The 23,844-nt window shown below is 36.7% G+C and overlaps 1 protein-coding gene across 1 annotated transcript; it reads right to left on the bottom strand.

Moving 5' to 3' along the window:
* Positions 1-12,453: 12,453 nt before the first annotated feature.
* Positions 12,454-12,843, bottom strand: LOC148954792 (uncharacterized). Its single transcript, XM_089105151.1, has one exon. The coding sequence runs from the start codon at positions 12,841-12,843 to the stop codon at positions 12,454-12,456; it is 390 nt and encodes a 129-aa protein (XP_088961277.1).
* Positions 12,844-23,844: the final 11,001 nt, after the last annotated feature.

Raw genomic sequence — 23,844 nt, 5'->3', positions numbered from 1 at the left:
ACTATATACATTTTCTTATCTTTGTTTTACAACTTTGGTTCTATTTCGAACCCCTTGTGTCATTAACTTTCATTAGCTTACTATATGCCTGTTTTTTTATTCAGACTTTGGAGCTTTTTAATTCTTTTCGAATTTATTTTTGGTACTTGAGACAGCTTTATAACGTTTTTCTCTGTAATATCTTTTTTTCAGCTTTAATGTCCTTTTGAGATAAGGCTCCATTTACAGCTTAGATCTGATAAGCTAAAAATTTTTGCTGTTCACCTTTTACCTGTTAGCCATTATCCATTGACTCGTGCCTTTACTCTGAAGGTTTGCTTACCAGGGCTGCCTTCTGGTAGCTCCTTATAACGTTTCCAGGTCCTCTTGTCATTAGCTACAACTAAAAGGACTATTATGAACCTGTACACACAATAATTAATTATTTATAGTATTGCCACACTTTTTGATTTGTGGCCACAATTTTCTCTTGGGCTATTCTTTTATGAGAAAAGTGGTCCTTCTGCAGAAAAATACCTGGCCTTCATGGCACACAGTAATTTATTTTTCGACATACAAGTGACAATGACTTTTTTCAGTTTAACTTCCCAACTTTTTGTGGTCTTGTCTTTGGTTTTGACTACAACTTTGTTTATTAAGGCTATTTTGTGCATTAATTTTAATTTTATATGCAATTCTAGTCATTTTTTTTTCGAAAACGACTCCCACATAAAAGAGCGAAAATTTTGCCTGTCTACTTGGAGCATTTCTCCAATATTTCTATTAATCTCGGCCCGCGTTATCCACTGTAACAGTGGTTCCGTAGTATTAATGCTACTCATTTTGTACTTATTTAGTACAATTTTCATACTAGTTTCGTTCGGCAAGTTCAATAAGTACGTATAACAGAGTTTAACTGACTTCATTCAGTTTCTTTTCCTTTTAATTTCGTCTGGCTATATTTTCAACTTGAACCATTCTCCTTTTTTTTGATTATTTAATTCAATGAAGCCTAAGGTTTTTTTTCAAGTTTTTATTACGTTTTTTTTCAGTAAGATAGGTCTTTTCTAAGCCTATATTTATATATTTCTTGATTTATTCAATATATTTTACAAGTTTTTATGCTAACTGCCCTTCTATGGTCAAATTCATTATCTCTTTATTTTGATAGGTTGGGGAGGAGGGGGGTGTCTAATTTTTGCCACCTGTATTTTTTTACCTAATTCAATTTTTTTCTGTCCAAAAGTGTTTGTGTTAGAAAAGTACTGCATTTTTTCAGCTGATTTTTGTAGAACATTTTTAATTGAGTTTTGCCCTACTTTTGCTAGTTCTTATTTCTTCATAAGAATGTACATTTTTAAGATATCCTGATTTCCCCAAAATTGTGTGGTTTTCATCGCAAACTCATATTCTTTTTCTACGGTACTTTACAACAAATAATGCCTAGTTCTCGCCAAATGTTGTTTAGAGATAGGGGTTATCAGTACCCACTGTGGTTTCCCTATAATCTTTTATATTATTTGTGTCTGGTATTATCCTCAGTTTAATTTGTGCCTTAGTTTTATATAGTCATTGAGTGCAATTTCAGCCCTTTCGTGATAATTTGACTATTACCCTGTTCTAAAGGCTTATGGATTTAGTGCCCGGATAAAATTTCCCACATGCTAATTATTTTTTCCTAGCATTTCGAACTCCACCCAAACATTCAGCTCAAACCTCCTCCGAAGTTTGACTTTTATTTCTGATCTATATTTGGTTAGCTTGGTGGATCCCCCCCAATGACAAGACGTTTAGCAGTCTCGTTTTTAAATGCCAATGGTCCTGTCATTGGTGTCTTTCACCTGCAATGTCCTCGCCCTGGTTATTTCTGTTAATGGTGTGCTGTGAAATTATTTATTGTGTGAAATTATTTATACCCGAGAAAACTTTTTTACACTGTGGTATACTTTTTAAAGTGTGACCCATTTTATCTACGGCTTCTTGTTTATATTTACCATCCTTATAGGTGTGTTTAATTTATTATATCTTCTACTATTTATAACAAGATTACAGCTAGCTTATACATGTCGCGACTTAATGTAAACTCTTGCGGTGTTTCCAATCATATAGTTTTAAAGTTCTTCTGAAACAATTTTTGTTCCAATTTGACTGAAAGTGTCACCTCAGAGAGTCAAAGGTTAGTAGATGCTTCGCATTTACTTAACAACGAGAGACCAGCAGTGATTGAGTTCACTCCAAATTTGCTAACCTGCAATGACTCTATCTCAGTACACTAACCTCTTTCGTTTGTTTTTAATTATCCCCCAAAAATATGTTTTTTTCAATATCCATATCAAAAGAATTGCCTTTTAATGCTTATTCTAAAAATATATAATTCAATTAGTTTCACTACACCCATTTAAAAGTTACGTGGCCTTACTTACTTTATTTTATGCAACGTAATTTTTTTTGAAAAGTCTTGTCAGTACACCATTCGCGAAGTTTTATTTTGTCTCGGAAACAAAATTTTTGCAGGAAGCTATGATGTTACTTCAGATGGGAGCTTATTTCTAAATTTTTTTTTTGAATTTTTTTTCTACGTGACGGTAATAATTTTTACTGGCGATATATATTTGAAGGAAAACTTTGATGTTATTTACATACTGATTAAAAGAAGGAAAATATAGATATTTCTTTAGAGGCTCTTTACTCGTTTTATTTTTTATGTATTATTTTTATTTTCCGTTATAATTGTCTTATTCAAATATTAATCTGCTGGGGGCTACACTTGTTCTGCCTCTCTCCGTCTCCTGGTCTGAATTTCGGACTCCAAATTTTTGCTTCTCTTCTTTGTGATATTTGCAAGTTTTTCCGTGGTCTCTATAGTCTGGTATACAAGGCTCTGAATCCGAGCGCGGTTTTGTTGCCTCGTCAAATATCTTTAATCTTTGTTTTTCCTGATGTTTGGCCTTTTTCATAAGTGATTTAGCTACTTGTGCTGCTGACGAAGGAACTTGATGCTGTCCTTCTTGTTTCTTTACTTTTCTCCATAATTCTCTCTTAAGGAGGGTTTTCTTAACGATGGCCCAGGTTTAGTGATATCGGTTTCTGTAGAAGAATTATCGGTGTCACATTCTGTTAGCTCACGTCTGGTAGATGGCGTTTGTTCCAAAAGCCATTTTTGAGTTAAGACTGTAGGTGAGTCTAATGTATAAAAATCAGATAATTCATTGGTTCCTTCCAATTTCTCTTCTTCTGTGGATTTTACATTTGGTTTATCACATTTTAAACCCTTATGTTGTGTTTGATGTTCTTCATCGCTAGTATTCAATGAACATCGAATATTTCCCTTTTTCTCTTGTTTGTTGTGGACAGTTTGTAGCCAAGACTGGGCTTAATAGTCCTTCCACTCCTCCCAACCTCTGTGGTCATTAAAAATGTCATAAAATTCATATAATCTTCTTATAATTACTGGTGAAATGGTGTCCTCTATTTTTCGTCTGAAAGAATAGGCTCTGTTTTCCGTAATTTTGAAAAATATCCCTTTTTCATTCTACTATGGTGTACTACTTCTTCCTTTTCCTTATACTGATGCTTTAGAACATATGTTAAGTTATATGATAGAATCTTTATAATCCTGTAGGGCCCATCCCATTTCGGTTTTAACTTTTTTGTCCCTTCCAGGTTAGTTTTGTATACGTAAACCAAGCTTCCTAAAAAGTAATTTGTTTTATTGTTGCTTGTTCGGTCATATTTTTCTTTTTGTTCTGTTTTCGCATCTTCCAGATTGTCTTTAACTTGTTCCATAGCTTTTTCAATTCGCATCACCATTTCTTGCTTATATTGGTCTTGGTTGTAATATATTCTATCATTTTGTATTTCATCTAAACAAATTCTGGGATCTCTTAGATGTTGCAAAAACATGACGTTTCTTTTAAGGAACACGAAAAAGCCGTATTTGCTGCAAAGATTAGAAATGGCAAATGTTCACCCCAATTTTCATTTTCCTCTCTTGCATGTATTCCCAGCATGTAAGCTAATTCTCTATGTTTACGTTCAACTTTTCCATTAGCGGCTGCCATATAAGACGATGTAAACCATCGTTTCACATCCAGATATCCTGTAATTTTGTCTAATAATTTGGCTCTAAAACAAGGCCCATTGTCGCTAAGTAAAACTCTAGAAAAAATTCCGTGTTCCAAAAATAGACGGTTGACCAAAACGTTCGCACTGACTTTTGTCTTTTCATCTTTAATTGGAAAAGCGTTTAAGTATGAGTTAACATCGTCAACTATGGCTAATACACACCTATTTCCTTTTCTAGAAACTGGTAAACTTCCTCCTGTCCCCAAATGTCTATTGACATTAATTCTCCTAACCATGCAGGGTTGGGGTAGAGACCTAATTCGGCCCTAGGGGTATTTGGTTGCGACTTTTGTTTGGCTCACGCTTCGCAGCTTTGTATGAAAGCTTTTACTTTTGAGTACATTTTTGGAAAATAAAAATTTCCTTTTAGCCTCCCCATAGTTTTTGCTTCTCCCATGTGACAGCCATTTGTTGCATGTGCCATCTGTAAAATTTCTCCTTCCAGTGATTTTGGAATTATTGGAATAATTTTTAAGCCATTTTTTCTATATTCTTGCGATGGTCTATGATATCCTACCAAAAGATTTTTACTTTCGTCAAGATCAAAATTATCGAAGTCCTTTAAAAAATGTTTAAAGTGCTCTGGCAGTTCCGGTCCTTTTGATAAAAAGGATTTCATCGCTAAACAAAAATCATCTTTATCTTGATGATTCGAAATATTTTCATTAGATAGTATTTCTACCCCTTCCAGTTCGTTCCGTATGGTTTCTATCAAATTTCCTTCCGTATCTGAATTTCGTGACAAATAGTCTGGTAATATGTTTGTACGGCCCTTTATATATATTGGGGTATATGAATGTGCTTGCAGACGTAGTATCCACCGTGTAGCCGGGCTGAAGTATTTTGCATCGTATGTAGCCAAATTATTGATTTTTGGTCTACGCGTAAAATGAATTTTTTTCCAAGTAAAAATTGCCGAAAATATTCTGTAAAAACAACAACTGCTAACTATTCCCTTTCAACTGTCGAATATTTTCTTTCTACCTCCGACAGTGACCTGCTGGCGTATTGGACTATTGATTCTACTCCTTCAGAATTTATTTTTAATAATATGGCTCTTATACCGTACCCCGAAACATCTGTTTGCAAACAGAAGTCTTGTGACAAATCTGGTAGTTTAAGTATTGGCGCCAGTAGCAATTGCCTTTTTATTTCATTTAGCGCTTTTTTTGCGTCCACTGGACATTCGAATTTACCTGATTTTTCAAAAGGTTTGTCAAAGGTTGCGCTATTGTTGCCTAATTTTTAATATATCGTCTGAAATAGCTTAACAAACCACAAAATGATCTGCAGCTTTTTTGATATTTAGGAGGCTGTAAATTTTCTATGACTGTAAATTTTTCTGGATTTGGTGAAATAGTACCTTGGTTTATCAGGTGTCCAAGAAAAACAAATTTTGGTACTACTATTTTCAACTTTTCTGGTTTTAATTTTAAGTCTGCTTTTTCAAAACTTTTTAGTATTTTTCTAAGTCCGACCAAGTGGTCTTCCAAGTTTTCATTAAACAAAATTACATCACCTAAATAAGCAAAGGTGTCTTTTTTCCTTCCTGGTTCGTTATCTTTCAACACCAAATTCATTAGTCGACTAAAACAATTTGGACTAAATGATATGCCAAAAGGCATACGTTCAAATGTGAACGTTCTTCCATCGTTTAAGATTACTTTAGCTTTATGCTTTGTTTCTGCATCTAAAGCGATTTGCCAATATCCTGCTATTAAGTCAAAACTAGTGTAATATTTTGTACATCCTAGCTAATCTAAATCGTTTCAATCCTTGGAAACTTCATTACGTCTTTAACTGTGACGGCATTTAGTGCTCTAAAATATATACATAATCTCCAGGTGTTATCTTTTTTCCTGACTATTACTAGTGGAAAACACCAATCGCTAACACTTTCTTTAATTATTCCCTGATTTTCCATTTCCTTTATTTGGCTTTCTAGCCATGGTTTTAAATGATAAGATGTTTTATACGGTGACTTTTTGATGGGAGGGCCCTCTGTTGATATCTTGTGCGTGATTAAGTGAGTTAATCCGTAATCCGCTTTTTGTCTTGCAAAAGTCCGTTTGAAATCCCAAAGAATATTTTCCACCCTAGTTTTTACGTTTTCCGGTAAATGTTTTAAATCAAATTGTGACAAAAAATCCGTTTTCGACATTCGATACTTTTTTTGTGGTTGTGGTTTTAATGAGGATAATTGTTAGTGGCTAGTGAAATTTCCGTTTAATTCTGCACTGTTTAGAGATTTTAATTCTGAATTTGAAATCCTTTCCACTGATCCAAGTTCTATCTGGTTCAGCCTTACTTTATTATTACTTAGATTTGATAGTTTTAAGTATGTTATACCATTTTCAATTTTTATAACTTGATTTTCCACAAAAATCATGGGGTATTCTTTTATGGTGTATCCTCCTATAATGGCGTCCATTGTTTTAACCTTTCCTTCTTTTGTATTTAACGTCGCTAGAACTTGAGCTGTCGTTCCCCCTTCTATTGTGATTTTTCTGCTTATTTTTAGGTTATAATTCGAATCGTCACGTTCGTTATCTGTTGTTACGCAAATTTGCCTATTATTTTCATTTTTCCTGGTTTATGGTTATTGTATCAGATATGGGTTCCCATACGATCCCATATTTTCTGATGGCATCTACTCCTAGAATACAAGGAAATGGTAGCTGCTTGCATATTATCACTTATACCGTTATTTCTTTATCTCCTGTGCTAATTTTAATGGACATTCTCCCAAAATTGTCAGCCTGTGCCATGTCACTGATGTCAGGGTATTCTGGCATCTGCTTACGCGATTTTTGGCACTAGGAGGAAACCTCTTAAAAACTTCCTCTCGAATTAATGATTTAGATGCGCCTGTATCTAGCAAACATGGTAAATTTTGAAAACACTCAATTTTAAAACAACGCAGAATCGGTAAACTATTATTATTTGTATTTGTATCGCTACATTCTAAACTATATAGGGGTCTCTGTAAGGAAACATCTCTGTCGACCCTTACAGGCTGGTTTCTCTGTTTAAATGCCCACTGTTTGACCAACAGTTTCTGGGGTTATCCCAGTTTTCTTCAGTGTTGCTACTTTGACCCAGATTATGGTTAACCGTTTGCCTCCTGGGCCTAAATTCAGAAATATTACTAGGTGTTTGCCTAGTATTATTAGTTTCCTGCCTTCCTAAATTTCTGCCCCCCCCCCTGCGTTCTGAACTGGTGTTTTGTCTTGTACGTCTGACCTTCTTTGCGAATTCTATGCCAGCAAACTGCCGCATAGTGATTTGGTTTGCCACAATAATAGCAATTGAATCTTTTCCTATATTGCTTGGTAATTCTCCCTTCCTCATGATGTATATACCACTTTATATATATTCTTAATCTGTAACCATTTGCTTTATAATATTCCTTGGGGAGAGGAAGTGAGTGCTCATATTACTTCGTATTCCAATTGGTTAAGGATCCATTATCGTAAGATTTGGCGTCAAATGGGGAGGGGTCAGTCCATGGTGGAGAGGTTTGGCCTTCCTCGTGCCTTTTTGGTTCACGATTTTGTTCCTCAAAATTCACCTGCTTCTGTCCCCTTTCATATTTTTTACTTTCTTGGGCTCCTCTGCTATTTTTTGACTTCTGATCAAACCTTTTTCATAGCTTCATCAATTTTTACCTCTGTTTTGACTATTATTATAGCCTGCTCTAAATTTTCAGGTTTCCGTGATAATATTAGTCTTATTAACTTTTTTGGTAACCCTTGGGTAAAAGTATGTAGTTGTACTTTCTGTAATGTCTCGTCATTTCCGCCTTTTTCTAATTGTAAACACACGGATCTACAAATTTTGTCTGCATATTCCCTGATACTAGTTGAGGTATCGAATGCGACTACCTCTGTTCTTAGCCTCTCGGAGAAGCTTGTCTCTATGAATCTTCTCTTAAAAGATTCAATTAGAGTACTGATGTCCTTGGGCTCTTTTTCCTTAATTGCCTCAAAATGTTTAAGGGTGCTCCCCTTTAATCTGGCTGCAACGCATTGCTCTTTGACCTTATCCTCAGACGCTTCAGTTAGTTCGTCGAAAATTTTTAATTTTTCGATAAACTCATCTACGTCTGAATTTCCCGCGTATTCTGGTATAATTTTTGCAATTTATAGTACTGTTGATAGGGAGGCCATTTTTTCCTCTGGTAAAGCCATTTTATTTCAATCTACTATTTTTACCTAGTCCTCTCGACCCAGTTTTTCCAACGGCCACCAGTTGTTGTAAAGTGCATTTTATGGTATTCGGGTGGTGTAGTCGTAGATGCCTTTATTTCTCCCTTTATAGGGGAGGTAAACTATGGCCCTAAGGTAATTAAACTTTGGTAGCGTGCCTTAGGCTATGACAGGACTAATGAGGTGTACCAGCTGGGTATGTTCGAGGGGCTAAAGGTAGATTGTATAGAGGTTGTCCATAACACAATACTTTTATTCAGTTAACATATAATAATAACAGATATATATTTTCTACTGGGACTGAATGTCCCAAGTAGACCACAAGTCTCAGAAAAACTACAATAATATATAATAGAATACTTAGACACTTACAATGATCCGACAAGATTCCAAGGTAATTCTAAAAACAACGGACCAGAGCTCAGTCCGGCATAAAGTTAGTATCAGTCTACCCCTTACCATAAAATGTATCTTTTATACATTTTTATCAACCACACCTTCCTTTAACCAACCGACGCAATAGCTAGGAAGTGGTGATTTCTCAATTTCCCATTAAGCAGAAACTTGGCAGGATATATTCCTTATCTTAATACAAAGTGGTATTTCTAAACTTTGTATTTGCGTCTTAATATTTTTTACTAGATTCATAATTAACTAAATTAGAAAGCTTTACCACAAACCCACAAGGACAGTCCAGAATCTCAGGAGACCCTATTGAAGAGATACAACTAAACTGACGTCAGAGAAACCTAAGAAAAACTGAGAAAGCACTTATCAAATGCATTTACTTCAACGCTGACTCGCTTTTCAATAAATTCTCAGAAACAAAGGAATTAATCAGGAAGCAAAATCCGGATATTGTTGCTATAGTTGAAGTAAAGCCGAAAAATTTCAGAAACTTACCGACACTGGCCGAATTTGAACTGGATGGCTACACTACTACTGCCTTAAACCTGGAAGATGAAAGCGGCAGAGGAATAATATGCTACCGTTGGAAGGGCTCTCAGCTTAGCGCGTTTCCTTCGGAAATTCTAACCCTCAAGAATGCCTTTGGATCAAGTTAACTCGCGGCAACAGTATTGTTGTAGGGGTAACAATAAATAAAAGTTGAAATAGGGATAAAATCCTTTTAATAGACAGTGATGATGATAACGGTGATGGAAATTCATAAAACTACCAGATATTTTGGTCACATATGCAGTGATCATCATCAGTAGTAAAACTAAGCTAAAACAATTTAAGCAATGTTTTATATACAAAATCAAATTAAACTACATGTTGTTTAATTGTCTAATTCTTTTCAAAGCAAAGGCGGGAGCTAGCCTCTTTGACCTTCTTTGATTCGGTTCATTAGCGTTCAATGATATAACACTTGGACAGATGTCAACTACATTAGGTGAATTGAACTTTACTCTGTCAGATTTTAATAAATTATCGTAGATAGAATTTAGCCCAAATTCACCTGTGTCACGATTCAAACAAATATTTGTGAATAAGATTTTCTTTATTTCAAGTGTTTCACGAAAATTTTGCTTTAAGCCCCGATCCCATGAAATCTAAGAGGCATTATCGATATGGTCTGAGCAACCGAGTCTAGAAAGCAAAAAGCTATCTAAAAAGCAAACAAATTCTTACTGATAAACAGTGTGGTTTTCTAAAAAAAAAAAATATCTGCGGAAATTCAGATGCTCTTCGCAGTGGACGACTTGAAGACCTCGTTTGATAAGGGACTTGAAATAGATATTATCTACCTGAGTCTCCAGAAAGCTTTCGACAAAGTGCCATGCTTGCGAAATATGACCTGAATGGGGGGTAAATACTTGCCTAGATAACGAACTTTCTAACGGGGCGCAAGCAAGTCATTACTGTAGAAAGTCAGATAAGCCAAATAGAATTTGATGTTATCAGTGGTGTCCCACAGGGATCTATCCTAAGTCCCCTTCTCTTCAGCCTTTACATAAACGACCTCGTTGATGATATTGACTCAAATATTCTGCTGTATGTCGATGACATCAAGCTATATTGTATCATTATGTCACCTGAAGACTTCAAAACTCCAAGAAGATCTCGACCGTATTAGCGCCTGGATGAAGACTTGGCTGATGGAAATTAATATTTCGAAAAGCAACCAACTTGACCCTCGGAGCTGAATGTTGATCTGCATCATACAGCACTGGGACCACACCACTTGCTCAAAGCGCGGTCGAAAGAGATTTGGTTATCATGGTTGACCACAATTTGACCTTTTTGGACCACTACGAATTGGCCATAAAACAGGCTACGTGGATATCAGTGCTGATCAGGATAACATTAATTTATCTCGATGTAGAAATGCTCCAGACCCTCTTCAAGTCGCTAGCCTGCCCAATTCTTGAATATGGTCATTACCCAGTTCGTGCATCCCTGAACAAGGATATAGATGCACTGGAAGCAATTCAAAGGCCGATGACGAAGTTCTCCCCAAGTCTGAAAGACCTCCCATACTAACAACATATTCGTCTGCTTCACCTACCAGCGCTCTCATACAGATTTCTAAGGGATGATATGATCGAGCGGTATAAGCTATGACATGACTTCTATGACAGCGTTCCCGGAGAAGCACTGCTGGTCGTTAGTGAAAATCATCTACGTGGTCATCTCCTAAGGCTTAAAACTGAGAGGCTCTAAAGAAGTAGGCAAATGGGCCTTTAGAAACCGAGTCGTCGACACCAGGAACTCCCTACCCGAAGAAACCGTTCTGGCACCCTCCATCAACTCGTTCAAGAACCCGTTTGACAAGATATACGAGAGTCGTATGTACGACTTCAGTAACTTTAGAAGATTTATGTAAATTTTTGTATTGAATTTTTCCTGTTTTGTAATAGGCTCTGGCCTACATTTTTGCATTATATTATTACTATTATTATTATTATTAACTTTTAGTTTTGAGAATCAATAATGTATATGGAGAAAATTTATCTGATATCCTTTTAGTTTTGAGAAATAAGGATGCAAATGGTGGAAATGCATATAATATCCTTAGCAATGTTAGATCATTTTGAAGGACTTAGCTTTTGTTTTGAGAAACAAGAATGTATATGGTCAAAATGCATGTGTTATCCTAAGCAATGTTAGATCATTTTGAGGAACTTTTTTTTTATTTTAGAATAGAATTTAATTTAATTTAAAATTTTTTTTCACAGCATGGCTGCCGAATTTGAATTTTACACCACAAATAAGACTAGTATATATACATATCATATCGAAAGAGTTTGACCCTCAAGTCAAACGAAATCCATTGTTCTTCACGTCAAACATAAAACAAAACACACAAGAAAAAAAATATACATAAGAAAAAAGAAAAAAGAAGTCAAAACTTAATTAAAAGACAAAAAGAAAAATAAATAGATAACAATAAGATTTATACTCTTGCGATATATTTCTTGTTTAGGGGGAATGGGAGTCAGTTTGGGGAATTTTTTGGATTTTATATGGGATGGTCAGTTGCAGGCGGAAAGATAGGGTTCGGGGATGATAATACGTAATCGGGGAACAGACATGGTCTTGATACCGAAACGAAGGCACAGGAAGTTTCTTTTCTCGACCAAAGTGGTGAGGTTGAACCTACCCAGTAGAAATGATATGGAACCATCCCTTCACCATTCTAAGTGTTCGTTTTTGGAAATTTTCAATTTTATAAACTTGCTCTGAAGAAAGACAGAAATGCCGCAATGGAAAAACAAATTCCAGTATTGGCCGAATCAAAGAACAATAAAATTTGAGAAGATCCTCAGGGGACATGAAAGTTTAATCAAAAGTTATAGAAAGGAAACTGAAGAGGAAGCTTGTTCGACGATGTTTCGAACGTGGGCATCCCAATTCAAGTCAGCAGTAATTGTCAGACCAAAAAGTTTAATCTATCTGACAGAGATTTTGGGAGGAATAGGATTTGTGAATGAAGCGGGTCATTTTAAAAACTTAACGGTTATAACTGACGATTTATAAGCGTTATCTCTCATCTTTAAAAAAAGAAGCCTCCTGTGTTAATCATCAAGTAATGTCACAATTGAGCTTTTAATATTTCATTGACATTTCTCAAGTGCAGACAAATCGTCTACATACTTCTATCGCTCTTTGTGGTCAGTAATAAGACTCTTAATCATTATAAAGAATAAAACGAGACCCAGAAAGGTTCCCTGGGGGACCCAAAAAAGATAGGAAGGGGATCGGAATAAACAGTTTTATATTTAAGCACTTGAGAACGATTTGTTAAAAATGAGGCAACAATTTTAATAAGAAAGGCACTCACTTGAAACTCCGTCAGTGGTCTATTTACAAGGATATTGTCGTCAGTTAGGTCAAACGCTTTCTTGAGATCAGTTAATAAATGATTCAACCATGCATCAGAGTTTTCAATATTTTTCAGAATGTTGTCAAGAAGACTAACAAGGTAGTGTGAAGTAGATGTCTCCTTCAGGTTTCCAAACTGTTGTAAGTCAATAAGTCCAAGAATATGTACTTTTAACCAATTAACTAAGAAACCTTGGTACATTTTTGAGAAAATTTGGGTCAAGGTGATTGGTCGTACTCCAGTAAAATCATTCAGGCCTCCCTTCTTTTGGACTGGAGTAATATAGCCCAGCTTCCAGAACGACGGGTAACATCTGGAATTACTGATATCATTAAAAATACTAACAAGAGGTGTTGATAGTTTTTCAGGGATTGCTTTTATTAGATCACTTGGGATACCAATGGGACAAATACTAGTTTTTTTTCTGTATTTTTCTATTATTTGCTTTGCTGAAATTTCAAGGATTTTATTTTTTGGAGTTTCAGGTATTAGATGGTTTTCCGAAAGCGGATGGAACGCTGGCACAACGCTAGCGAGGTGTTCATTCATCTCAATGGCTGTCTGTTCAGACGGTTTATTCAGAAATAAATCAAGGTTCTTGCACGAGCGAACCCTTTTCTTTAACTTTCTTAAACCATTGTCGAGGTTTACTTTGTTTTAAGGAATTCATTTAATTTTTACCATAACGAGAAGGAGCATGACATATTCCTTTCTCTATTTGTTTACGGAGGACTAAGGCATCGTCTTTCTTTGTAAGGCAAAAAAGTTTTAGTTTCAAATGGATTACTCTTTTAATTTTTCATAAATGTAAGGTTTATCTGAGGAACATTACTTCTTGGTAACCTCTGGGGAACAATTTTGGCAATTTGTCATTAATTTGGTTTGAAACAAGCTCACCTTTGAATTAAGATTTACAAACGACACAACATCATCCCAACTTTCAGACGTAATTCAAGATCCAAGATTAAAAAAGACCTTGACTTGCTATTGGCTGATACAAAAATTCAGAAACTGAGTAATTTTTTTTTAAAAACTAGCAGTGGTTTCAATCTTAGCACGACATGATAGCTACTACCGAGGGAGGAAGGGTAGATGGAGCATTGTAAAAGGTTTCAAGGTTGATTCAAATAACATCCAAGCTAGTTCCACCTTTTGTTTAAGGGAAATCAGTGGTTTGCGTAAGCTTCAGATCTTGCTACAGATAATTAATACTCAGTTCGTTTGCGGCTCCTGCTATAAAAATAATGGCATTTGGACACTTTGTCGTCAAAAAATCAAGACTTGCTTGTAGAATATCATGAAAATTACGACGAGAACAAGCATTCTGTCGGGGTGAATTATAAAATGAGCAAGTGATTAAATTAGTGTAAGTGCATGGCAGTCATTTGGGCTTAGTAGACATCAAAAGGATTTTGTCGTAATCACCTAGTGCTGGAACATGGATAAGGGTAGGAGATTGGCAGTCCCTTGCGAAAATCATTACTTCTCCTCCTATTTTCCCAAATGGGTGGTATTGGGGTGTAAGGTACGGGGGTCACCAAAAATGGCGCAAAAAAGTTGCTATGCCACTTACTCGAGGAGGAGAACCCCTTGTCGGACTAAAGGTTAGTGGGATTCCTGCGCTTACTCCAGCGGTTCCGTGTCTATCGGGTAAGCGTCTGTGCCCGATTTACAATATACCCTGCCTTAGGGTACTCTAGCGTGATCGAATGGTCCCGGGGGCCACTTTTAAGGCCAAGGGTTACCGGTAATATTTCTAACTGTCTCTTTAGACTCGACCTAGGCTAAAAAGTCAAAGATTATATAGTATAAAAAATCTTACTGTAATCAGTCACGCTACAAAAAGGAAGTAAACAAAAAGGAACAATTTTCCCCAGCCCGCTCAGCCAGTCTTGTGCCTTCGAAGGGGTGATGGGGTGGTAATGAATTTTTCCAGCCATTCCGAGGGCATACTAAATTATTGGTCAAACACCCCCAACTACGCACTTAACCTCGTGGTATATGTAACCAACTACGCAATTAGGAGGACAGAAAATGGCGCCACCAAAATTAAGGGAAAATTAATAATTATTACTAGGGGAAGGAAAATAATTAAGGGGCCAAAAGAAAAGAATCTGGGAAGGATATTTATCTGAACAAACTGGGACCAAGGGTTCCAACACCTCCCTCCTAAGATAAATGGCCCGCATCCCCGGTGGATTGGCTAGAAATTCGGACATAAAATCAAATTAAAATAAACACAAATTTTCTTCTTCGGCTTCCTCTGGTTTTACTGTTTATCTCTTCATTAGAGCTCCTACCGCGTGGGGGTTTCTGCCTTTCCGAGTAGTGTGCGGTACTATGAAATTTTCTTCATTTTTCAGCAGTTTCTTTTCCTCCTCCGTTGGGAATAATTGCAGGATGTCGTCCTCGGGACTCTCCTGACGGTCAACGAACATGTCAAGAAGAGCCCTATCAGTTAATTTTTCTGGGGGGATTAGGGGGGTTGATACAGGGAGCAGGGGTTTCATTTCTTCGGCCGGATATTGAATATCCGTGGTGGGATAATTAATCTCTGCTCTGCTTGTAGACGTAGTATCAGGATACCGAATATCCATAGCGGGGTAATGAATCTTTGGCGTAGCTGTTATAGGAAGTAGTTTTGGTTTTGGGGTTGTAGTAGTCTTTCCTTTCGAAGGTTGCCTTTGTAGGGCCACTCCAGATGAGGCTGGTGATGAGTTGAGAATGTAGTGGGGTTTTATTGGGGCGCGAATGGATGCAGAATGAGGTTGGTTGTGACGATTTGGGGAGGGGTGTAAATAAGGAGTGGTGCTTGGGCGAATGTGTGCGATGGGCTGACGGGTGTTACGATGTGGAGGGGGAAGAAGAGGGTTGACGTAAGGGCACGCGGGCTGCAGCCTTGGGGGTATTTGGTAATTAAATATTGGGTGATCTATTCCTAATAACGTTGGACGGCCAGGCACAGCCCCCCGTCCAGTCAAACGTGTCCCTATTGCTTGTGAGTGCGGTGGAGGGTTTTGGGATCTATTTGTTTCTCTTCTGGCATGGGTCCCTACCTCTCTTTTACCTTTGTGATGGGACGGCAGCTGGCGTTTTCGAAGGGACTCTTCCTTCCATGCCGAACAGCTACACCCCTCCACCGATTCCTTTAAAATTTGGTTGAGGCTGGGAACATGTACATATTCTTTTATGCGGTGAAACATTTCCTTCACTGCAAGATGATTTCCGCTCCGGTGAAGGTGTTTTGCCAGTTCCACTAGCCTTCCCTCTGGAGGTGTAATCTTCCATGCGACTATGTCCGCTTTAAATACTGTATACCCTACAATGGGTCCCCCCATCACTACTCGGTCTGGCGTTGTTTCTGGTTGATGTTGTTTACTTCCTACCGTAGGAATCATTTCCGGTTTTCTCCAATTTTTCCGACATCCTATGTCACTTGTCATGAAGGCTTCCTTTACTTTCCTTTCCGTCGGCAGTCTTTTTCCCCAAAATATCGACATCTATTCAATGGAGAAAAAATACAATTATTATCTTTTTCATATATATACATTGTATTAGGTAGGCTAAGCACAGGGCCCACCGTGCTAATCGTCAGTTATCTGGCTTCATTATATTCAGACATCTCAATGGGTTGTGATCCGTTATTATTTTAAATTTCCGTCCATTAAAATAAATAGTCAAGTTTTTTAAACGCATAAACTATCGCAAGACATTCTTTTTCAATTGTGCAATAATTTAATTCTGCTTTTGATAATTTTCTAGATATAAATGTGATTGGATGCTACCATCTTTAAAATCTTGGGATAAAACTGCCCCTAATCCGTAATCTGAGGCAGTTCGAAATGAGTTTGTCTCTACTCACTCTAAGAAATTTGAAGCCCTTCCCCTAGATGTTGACACTGAGTCAACCTGGAGCATCATCAAAGAGTTTTAGAATCAGACGGCTACCGCTACGCTTGGATACGCCAAGAGACCAAAAGACCCATAGTTATCATAGACTATCTGGAACCTGATTGGTGAGCTTCGGTAACTTAAAGCTGCAGCTCCTAAAAGGTGGTAAAAACATTGACACAATTCTGAAGAACCAAATATGTACAGACCTAGATAAACAATCAAAAGGAGCTCAAGGGGGGGGGATAAACGCAGCATTTGGATAAAAAAGCTTCCATGGCGGAGGAAGTGGCAAAATGTGGTGACTCCTGAGCCGTATATAAGATTATCAATGAAAATGTGGGGAATTGCCGAATCGCAAACAGACCAGTAAAAGACGCAAATGGAAAAATTGTCTCAGACCCAGCAGAAATAGCCGTAGAAATACGGATATCCTTAGCGATATTAGATCATTTTCAGGAACTTAGCTTTTAGTTTTGAGAAACAAGAATGTATAAGGGCGAATACAAGCTGATATCTCTAAGGATGTTAGATCATTTTGAGGAAGTTAGCGTTTAGTTTTGAGAAACAAGGATGCATATGGTCAAAATAAATCTGATATATTTAGCAATGTTATACCATTTTGAGGAACTTAGCTTTTAGTTTTGAGAAACAAGAATGTATATGGTTAAAATGCATCTGATATCCTAGTTTTGAGAAACAAGGATGCACATGGTCAAAATACAGCTGATATATTTAGCAATGTCATATCATTTTCAGGAACTTAGCTTTTAGTTTCGAGAAACAAGGAAGCATATGATTAAAATTCATCTGACATCCTTACCAACGTTATATCATTTTGAGAAACTTAGCATTTTAGTTTTGAGAAACAAGGATGCATATGGTAAAAGTGCATTTGATATCCCTAGTAATGTTAGATCATTTTGAGGAACTGAACTTTCAGTTTTGAGAAACAAGAATATATATGGTCGAAATGCATCTAATATTCTTAGCAATGTTAGATCATTTTGAGGAACTTAGATTTTAGTTTTGAGAAATAAGGATGTATATGGTTCAAATGAATCTGCTATCCTTAGCAGTGTTAGATTATTTTGAGGAACTTACCTTTTAGTTTTGAGAAACATGGATGCATATGGTCAAAATGCATCTGATATCCTTAACAATGTTCGATCATTTTGAGGAATTGAACTTGTATTTTTGAGAAACCAGGATGCATATGGTCAAAATGCATCTGATACCCTTAGCAATGTTAGATCATTCTGATGAACTTAGCTTTGAGTTCTGAGAAAAATGGATGTATATGGTTAAAATGCATATGATATCCTTTTACTTTTGAGAAACAAGAACGAAAATGGCCAAAATGTATGTAATATCCTTAGCAGTGTTAAATCATTTTGAGGAACATAGCTTTTAGCTTTGAGAAACAAGGATTCATATGGTCAAAATCATCTGATAACCTTAGCAATGTTAGATCATTTTGAGGATTTTAACCTCCATAGGAACTAATATCCTTAGCAATGTTAAATCATTTTGAGGAGCTTAGCTTTTAGTTCTGAGAAACATGGATATAAATGGCTAAAATGCATCTGATATCCTTTTAGTTTTGAGAAGCAAGGATGAAAATGGCCAAAATGTATGTAATATCCTTAGCAATGTTAGATCATTTTCATGAACTTAGCTTTTAGTTTTGAGAAACAAGGATGAATATGGTCAAAACCATCTGATGTCCTTAGCAATGTTAGATCATTTTGAGGAACGGAACTTTTAGCTCTGAGAAACAGGAATATATATGGTAGAAATGCTTCTGATATCCTTAGAAATGCTGGATCATTTTGAGGAACTTGGCTTTTAGTTTTGAGAAACAAGGATGCACATGGTCAAAATTGATCTGATATTCTTAGGAATGTTAGGTCATTTTGAGGAACTTAGGAAACAAGTATGTATATGGTCAAAATGCATCTGATGTCCTTAGCGATGTTAGATCATTTTGAGGAACGAAACAAGGATAAACATGGTCAAAATGCACGTATTATCATTAACAATGTTAGTTCATTTTGAGGAGCTTAGCTTTTAATTTTGAGAAACAAAGATGCATAGGGTTAAAATGCCTTGGACATTCTTAGCAATATTAGATCATTTTAAGAAACTTAGCTTTTATTTTTGGGAAACAAGAATTTATATGACCGAAATGCAGCTAGTATCCTTATAAATGTTAGATAATTTCGAGAACTTAGCTTTTATTCTAGAGAAACAAGGAAGCACATGGTCAAAATACATCTGATATCCTTAGTAATGTTAGATCATTTTGACAAACCTAGCTTTTAGTTTTGAGAAACAAGGATGCATATTTTGAAAATACATCGGATATTCTTAGCAATATTAGATCATTTTAAAGAACTTGGCTTTAGTTTTGAGAAATAAGAATGCATATGATCGAAATGCAGCTCATATTCTTAGGCATGATAGATAATTTTGAGGAATTTTGATTTTATGCTAGAGAAACAACGATGCACATAGTCATAATGTATCTGATATCTTTAGTATTGTTAGATCATTTTGAGGCACTTAACTTTTAATTTTGAGAAACAAGGATTTATATGGTTAAAATGAATCTGATAACCTTATCAATGCTATTTTATTTTGAGGAACTTAGCTTTTAGTTTCTTGAAACATGGACGCATATGATTAAAATGCATCTGATATCCTTACCAACTTTATATTATCTTGAGGAACTTAGCATTTAGTATTGAGAAACAAAGACGCATGTGGTCAAAATGCATCTTATATCCTTAGCACTGTTAGATTATTTTTAGGAACTTAGCTCGTAATTTTGAGAAACAAGAATGTATGTGGTCAAAATACATCTGATATCCTTAGCAATGTTAGATCATTTTGAACTTCACTTTTATTTTTGAGAAACAAGAATGTATATGGTCGAAATGCATCTTATATCCTTAACAATGTTAGACAATTCTGAGGAACTTAGGTTTTAGTTTTGAGAAACAAAGATTTACAAAGATGTGCCAATTATATACATGGTGATAGTATTGTACCAGATCAAATTGTAGTAAAAATAATTAGTAATTGAGGCGGTAAAAGTTGTCTAGCCGTGTCTCTGTTTCGAAATACAGATAGAACAGTTTATTTTGAGCCCAAAACGATTCCTTTGGAAAGCCAGAAATCCAGCAGTGTCGATCAAAATCTCTTTAGAAAATATCTGTTGCCATCTATAGCCAGCAGTTCAGTTGGTGAGAGAGAAAAGGCTCCAGGCCACTAGTCGTAAAGCTATCTGTGGGTGTTAGACTTACCCCGAAGTAAACGACAAAAGCGCTATGCACAATTAGCCTTTGTGTGGATAAATATTAAAGGCTATTTAAGGTATATGATATATTATTTTAAGTAGAATCTAATGCTTAAAACAAAAGAACTACTATCCGAATTGTAAAAGATGAGAGGTGATGCTACGGAGAAATTGCAGCGAACTTGAAAATGCCGTTGCCAGCGCCAAATCTCTACGGAGGGAATATGCTAAGTTCGAGAAGAAGCACGATAAACAAGTTAGTGCTTTGGAAACTGAAGTTCAGGAACCCTAGTTCATGATGAAAAAGTTAGAATTTGAATCTAATAAAAATAACTTGGTGCTATACGAGTTCAACCCAGGAGCAAGGGGCCGCTCACTAAAGGATGAGTTACTATAGTGTTTTGGTAAGGTTGTACCCAGTTTAGACATTCGCTGGAGTGACATTAAAGAGCGGTTTAGAATGAAAACTCGTTCCGGAGAAGTATCACCGGTTTTAAATAGATTCACAACTAAAGCTATTCCTGACCCTCTTCAACGGAGCAATCGATATCTAAGAGAATACGGGCTGAAAATGGCCTCTGGTTATGCCAAGGCTGAAAAGGAAACAAGAAACAATTTTAAACCGATTCTAGAGCAAGCGAAAAGTGAAGGTAGATCCGATGCATTCCTACGGGTGACAAAATTACAAATTGGAGACCAAACATTTTCTTACAACCTTGAAATTCAGCGTTTGATAGAAATTTTCCAAATTCCAGCGGGACAAGGGTGAATGTGGTCGGTTGGGAAAGTGACGGGTGTAGATGGGGACAGAGAATCAGTTATGAGTGGTGTATCCGATTTTACGGTCATAGACAGCAATGCGACAGAGACGCCGGCAAGGATATCTCAAGGGCCAGCTGATTCAGAAGTGAGACCGCTACGGGTTCAAAATCCAAAGAATAGTTCGTATATGAAAGAAAATAGTTGGGAGTTGGTATCAAAAGAGATGAGAAAATATTTTGAATTGTATGGTGATAGCTATTTTATTCTTACAGGTGACTTTAACGTGTATACTGCGATTTAAGATGGTGAATTTGAGGAAGTTGGAGATAATTGGTGGAGCAATGTATCGCGGGATCCTTCCGAATCACCTTGGTATTATGAAGATTTAAAAATTGTTAAGCGACAGAGTAAGGACCAGAGCCGTAGAAATAATAAATGGGGATCTAGCCTCTTAGATTTTTGTCTGAATGTAAAAATGGTAATTTTGAATGGTAGACTTAGAAAAGATGAAGAAGCGGGGAATTTTACTTGCTTTTCTGGGTCACCAAGTATTGTATTTAATTGTTTGGTTGGGTTTAATCTGTGGCCAATATGTTACAATTTTAGAGTGATGGGTTGCTTAAGGTCTGACCACGTCCCAATTGCTCTTAATCTGAGTCTTCCTGGGTCCCATGGGTCTATATGCAAGATAAGAGTTCGCAGTTGGCAAAGAGAAGGGGAGATAAGTAGATTTACGAATAATTATCTTTGTGTTAGAAAACCGATAAAAATAGTTAAGGAGACAGAAGAGATAGTAAACCAAGGGATAATAAGAGGCAGTACTCAGGAGCTAAGAGAAGAGTTTGAGGATTTTTAAAAATTGTTAAGGGGGAGGAGAGTCTAAAAGGACTGATGAGGTAGTGTATGATATATGCGCAGCAGCAAGAGGAAGTGATAAAATTGAGGTTAGGAATTCAGAGGGGAGGGTATTGGATATGGAAAGTAAAAAGTTAAAAGCTAGGCTACAAGAAGCGTAAGATGTAGTCAGACCCCAGGGACCAGCGACTTTAGATAATAATTTATTGGCATACCGAAGAATTAGGAGAGAGTATAAGAGAGTAAAAAGAAAATGTAAGAAGATTAAAGAATTGAAGGATAAGGATAGCAAAATTTTTGAAACAAGGTTTCAAGTTCTACCAGAAGGGAAACAAGCCAAGATATCCTCCCACCCCTCGCGGACACCTGGTCGAGTGAATTAGAGAGAAAGGAGACAACGGAAAATGAGTGTGTATTTGAAGATAATTGGAAGAAGAGTATCAAAGACCAAGTTTATGGCCATATGAAGGAAGAAGATGATGCTTTAATAGAGCCAGTAAGGGTAGAAGAAGCATGGGAAAGTTTAAATGAGATAAAGGAATATTCAGCACCTGGTCCTGATGGTATTCCTGTAGCTCTATGGAAGTATAGTAGACGCGTAACATTGTATACTATTTCTTTGATCAGCAGTTCTTCGATCTGGAATTTGGCCTAGTGAGTGGAACCTGGCAGTAGGAGTGTCGATTTTTAAGAAAGGGGATAGGAAACTACATGAAAATTATAGATGTACAGGCAACACACTCGGAAAGCTAATGGGGAAGGTATTAGATAACAGACTTAGAAGTTGACTCCAGAAAACTGAAAGGCTAGCCAAGGAGCAGTCAGGATTCAGGGAGGGACATTGTACGATTGATCAAATTTTTACATTAAAGTGTTAAGTTGATAAGTTTATAAATAAGAAGGGAGGTAAATTGTATGTAGCATTTTTGGATTTAAAAGGGGCATTTGATAATATAAAGAGAGAACTGTTAATGAAGGAATGTATAAATATTGCCCTGCCATAACCAATTGTACGGATTTTAATGAGTATGTATGAAGCTACAAAGTTTGTTATTAGGGTGGCAGAGAAATTTTCAAATGTAATTTGTTTTAAAAAGAGGGTTAAACAAGGTCGACCCCTGTCTCCGTGGTTATTTTCGTTGATTATTGCCGTATTGATTTGCCGTATTTTCTGAGTAAGCAAGGAACCTCAATGGTGTCATTAGATGTCTGTGAACTATGCATGCTGATGTTCGCAGATGACCTGGCCCTCGTAGCGAAGTCTAGAGAGGATTTACAGTTCTTGTTTGATAGAACTAAGGAATATATAGATAGGAAACAACTAAGCCTGAATGCAAAGAAGTCGGTAGTTATGGTTTTTAGAAAAGGGGGTAAGATTACAAGAAGGGATAGAGCACAATGGGAGGGAATAGATTTAGAAAGTAGGGATGAGTTTACGTATTTTGGATGTAAGTATTGGTCAAATGGTAAGGCTGGAAAGCAACTGAAGCTAAGTCTTGCTAAAGGAAAGTCCTGCGCCTATGTTGTGACTGCTAGCCAACTGGCGAACAAACAGAGCCTGAAGATTCATAAGCAGATATCATAGGCAGCGCAATCGCACTGCCTAAGTAAAGAAAGATGTTGGCACAATGTTTTATTTCTTAAGACCAGGGCACTTCGTATCGAAGGAGCTGTCATAGAAACTTTGAAAAGGGTTCATTCGATTGGGAATTGGAATGGATTGTGCCTTTTTTAATAGTCGAAAGTTATTGGAAGGCAACTAACACCCCTTCCACGCCCACCATTTCCCGAAACACATCCAATCAAAATTTTGAGATTGCCATTTTGTTCAGAGTAGTTGATTTCCAGATAGAAATTAGGTTTTTGAGGAGGACACTCCCCCAAAGCCCTCAGGGCAAGGATAGTAAGTTATGCCCTGGGGGCGTATAAGGTTTTTATGAAAAACAGTGTCGTAGAAACTTGAAAAAGGGCTCATTCGATGGGAAATTCAAAGGGCTAGTGCCCTTTTTAATAGTTGAAAGTCATTAGAGGGCAACTAACCCCTTCTCACGCCCACCTTTTACCCAAACAAATCCAATCCAAATTTTAGATATCCATTTTGTTGAAGGTAGTTAAAAGTCTTAGAAATTAGGTCTTTGAAGATGATAACCCCCTCAGAGCCCTCGGGGCAAGGTTCATAAGTTATGCCCTGGGGGCATCTAAAGTTTTTATAGATAATAAAGCTGTAGAATCTTCAAAAAGGGCAGATTCGATTGGAGATTAGAAGGACTTGTGCCCTTTTTAATAGTTGAAAGTGATTGGAGGATAACTAAAACCCCTCTAACACCCTCCATTTCCCCAAACACATCCAATTAAAATTTTGAGAAAGGCATTTTGTTCGACGTAGTTAAAGA

Source organism: Artemia sp. Qi Xiang Cuo, chromosome 2 (assembly GCF_049724085.1).
Source record: "Artemia sp. Qi Xiang Cuo chromosome 2, ASM4972408v1, whole genome shotgun sequence".
NCBI classification, from domain to species: Eukaryota; Metazoa; Arthropoda; class Branchiopoda; order Anostraca; family Artemiidae; genus Artemia; species Artemia sp. Qi Xiang Cuo.
The sequence above is the reverse complement of the archived record's forward strand: the minus strand, read 5'-3'. Positions and strand labels throughout refer to the sequence as shown.